This window comes from Aplysia californica, unplaced genomic scaffold, assembly GCF_000002075.1.
Source record: "Aplysia californica isolate F4 #8 unplaced genomic scaffold, AplCal3.0 scaffold01010, whole genome shotgun sequence".
Classification (NCBI taxonomy): domain Eukaryota; kingdom Metazoa; phylum Mollusca; class Gastropoda; order Aplysiida; family Aplysiidae; genus Aplysia; species Aplysia californica.
In genome coordinates, this window is record NW_004798280.1 from 56,404 (window position 1) to 59,484 (window position 3,081).

The 3,081-nt window shown below is 37.2% G+C and overlaps 1 protein-coding gene across 1 annotated transcript in view; it reads right to left on the bottom strand.

Annotated features, from left to right (window-relative positions):
• LOC101861168 overlaps positions 1-3,081 on the bottom strand; it is a gene marked incomplete at its 5' end in the record, with an annotated part of 17,534 nt that overhangs the window by 5,678 nt on the left and 8,775 nt on the right. Inside the window, 1 exon segment of the mRNA XM_013089659.2 lies at positions 890-1,010. Coding sequence (XP_012945113.1) covers positions 890-1,010 — 121 coding nt within the window.

Below are 3,081 nucleotides of genomic sequence, written 5' to 3' on the forward strand. Positions count from 1 at the left end.
AATTCGTGTAAAGTGCCTTTCCCAAGGACACAACGTCGGGCCCTTGACGGGATTCGAACCCACGACCTTACGGTTGCGAGTCCGAGAGCCTAACCACTAGGCCACCGACCCCAAATGGCATTTGGGAGCCTGTTTGTTTGTAGAGATTGCCAACAACCCATAACACCGATTTTTTTCACCAAGATTTTGTCTTGTTTGATTTCTCTGCCTATAAATCTTTCCATTGCTGGCAATGTTTTAAGGCAGGTTCCTCTTGCCATTGCTAGTCACTATAATCTATAATCCAATCAATTTGTCATCGCACAATTGACAGAAGGCAAAGCTGGGAATAATGAATTGACATGTACCTTGACGATAGAGTATAGGGTTACCCAGGGTATATCCTAAGTTTCCTTCATTTTCACGTTTGAATGCCGAATGTCACAAACAAGCAACACCACTTCGAATCATTCTTGATTTTAGTACCGGTAGTATTTCTTTCACTGCAGCCCTATCACGCTCTCGTAGCCATAAAATCATCGCACTGACACTTTCTCTAGATCTAGACAAATTTGTAAAAAGAAGTTCCTTTTTGACAGTGATTTCCTGATTAAAATCATAAGTCAGTTTACTAGATCAATGCGCAGATTTTTCAGCTGTGGCAACAATCCCAAGATAGACAGTAAAAATAAGTAAATGAAAGAAAAGACGTGTGTATTTATGCATATATTTATGCATGTATGTATTTATAATTAAGTATTTCTGTATCTATGTATGTTTGCCATTGTAAAACAAAGTGCCCTTCTGGGACAAATAAAAGTGTACTTTATTATTATTATTATTATTATTATCATTATTATTATTATTATTATTATTTAGAAAAGAACAACAATAAAAAAGAAGATGCTACCTCATACGATGTCCGGGGCAGCAGCTGATGGAAGGTGGGCGGGAAGTGGACGGGCTCTCTCAGGTAGTGATGGCTGCGCTGTACCTGCTGCTGCCTGTCGTTCTGGCACAGACTCAGCTGCCTGTCGACAAACATTGTTATATATTTAATATACAATGCAGCCTCTCTATAACGACATCGTCTGGACCAGGAAAAAATATCGTTAGAGAGAGGCAACCAAAAATTATTTATGATATATATATATATATATATATATATATATATATATATATATATATATATATATATATATGGGCACCATGTTGCTATACAGAGGATGTCGTTAAATATCGAAGGTCGTAATAGAGAGTCTGCATTGTATTATATATTTTTATATATATATATATATATATATATAAATATGCAATATGTCTATTGTATATTATATATGTGTGAGGCAGCGTGGTGAAATCAAAGGCTCGTCAAAGTAATGAAAGTGAAGAAACTGGCACTTTTCCGCAGGTTTGGAAATTTTTATCGAATTTTTGTATTTCGGCTCAACACCTGTTATGCCTATTAAAAACACATTTCAGTGTGGATTTTAATTAAAAACGTTGATTAAATGCTTAAAAGATGTAAATTTTCATGGGCTCTAAATTAAAGGAAAATAACTAAACTTTGGCAGCCATTTTCTCGCTAATTTTTCCTCTGAAACCAGGAGACCCCACCTCCTTCAATCGTAATTTATATCTCGACTTGTATCCAAGATAATGAGTATTGTTTTCATCAAAAGCAAGGCAAATGGAAAGGCTTTAAGATGACACTAATAACTCCATAATATATGCCAAAAAATTGACGAGCGTCGATTCCACCCCGTCGTGACACATAAAACGTCAGAGTCATTCCACGAAAGCTTAAGTCAAGTTTTAAGTCATAAGTTTTACTAACAGTTTTATAACTCTTGCAACACAATTAAGTCATACAAGTACCATAGATTAGAGGTGTTACGAAAAAGGAACATATTAAGAAAAAGAGGGGAGAATTCAGTATGATAAAAATCTGATAGGGAAGAATTCTAAGAGCAAACCACAACCAATCACACATTCGCTTTTAAGTCAATTTTCCAAATTTTGAGGAAACTAAAGAACGAACAGAGTGACCAAATTAGACTATTACTTGGCCACTCCTTGTCTTTCAATAAAAAACTAGAACAAAAATAACGAAACAGAACATTGTATTGTGGGATGCACCTTGATATCTTTATTCCAATAACCGAGCTATCAATGATCTGTTTCTGTCTGTTGTCTTTACGAGAGTCATGGGAATCTCGTCGGAGAAAATTTGCGGAGTTCCTTGATACTTTGTTTGATGTCTCAATATTTGTATAATACATAAAAATCTGTATACAGCCAATATCACCGCTCGACAATAATAGGCGCTATGAATACTATGATGCCTTTTATGACCACAATCTAAATTATAACCCCAGCAGATCCTAGAACACTCAAAAACATTTTCAGAAATGCAGGAAGTAAAAAAGTTCAAGCAGCTGATCAAGCACTTAAACATTTAAACAATCTGACAAGATTTTTCACTGTCTACAGCTGGGTACCCATTCCAACCGGGGTGAAGTGAGGAACATTTGTGTCTGTCAAGTGCCTTCTCCCAAAGACACAACGTCGGGCCCCTGATGGGTTTCAAACTCACGATGACAGGGTCGCGAGTCTGAGAGCCTAGCCACAAGGCCAACGACGTGTGACAATCATTGGTTGTTTCTAGTAGTTCTTGCCTCCTCCTTCACCACAGCCTGTTTATTCATACAGTGAAGCCTTCGATGAGTCTTGAGTAGAGAGTGAAAAAAATGCTGCCACGTTAGGGCCGAAAAGCAGAAAGAAACACAAACTAGCACGTGAACCCCACTCATACAAAAATTTCATGTTGTAGTCTATAGATGTGTGTGAATCACTTCCCTTCCTGTCCTTGTTTCTTGCCTCTCCTCACATGTGCCAGACCTTCGGTTTGGTTCTCTGCAGGCCTACTTAAGGTACACCACGGCAGCCTAAAAAGTCGATTTTGGTATCCAAAACCGATTTTTCGATTTTGGACTATTTTAGTAGAGCAACATCTGCTTTATCGATTGAAAATATTTTCAAGTGTCCAAAACATCTATAAAGTGCTCACATATGCCATGTATTTTAACATTGTGTGGTAAT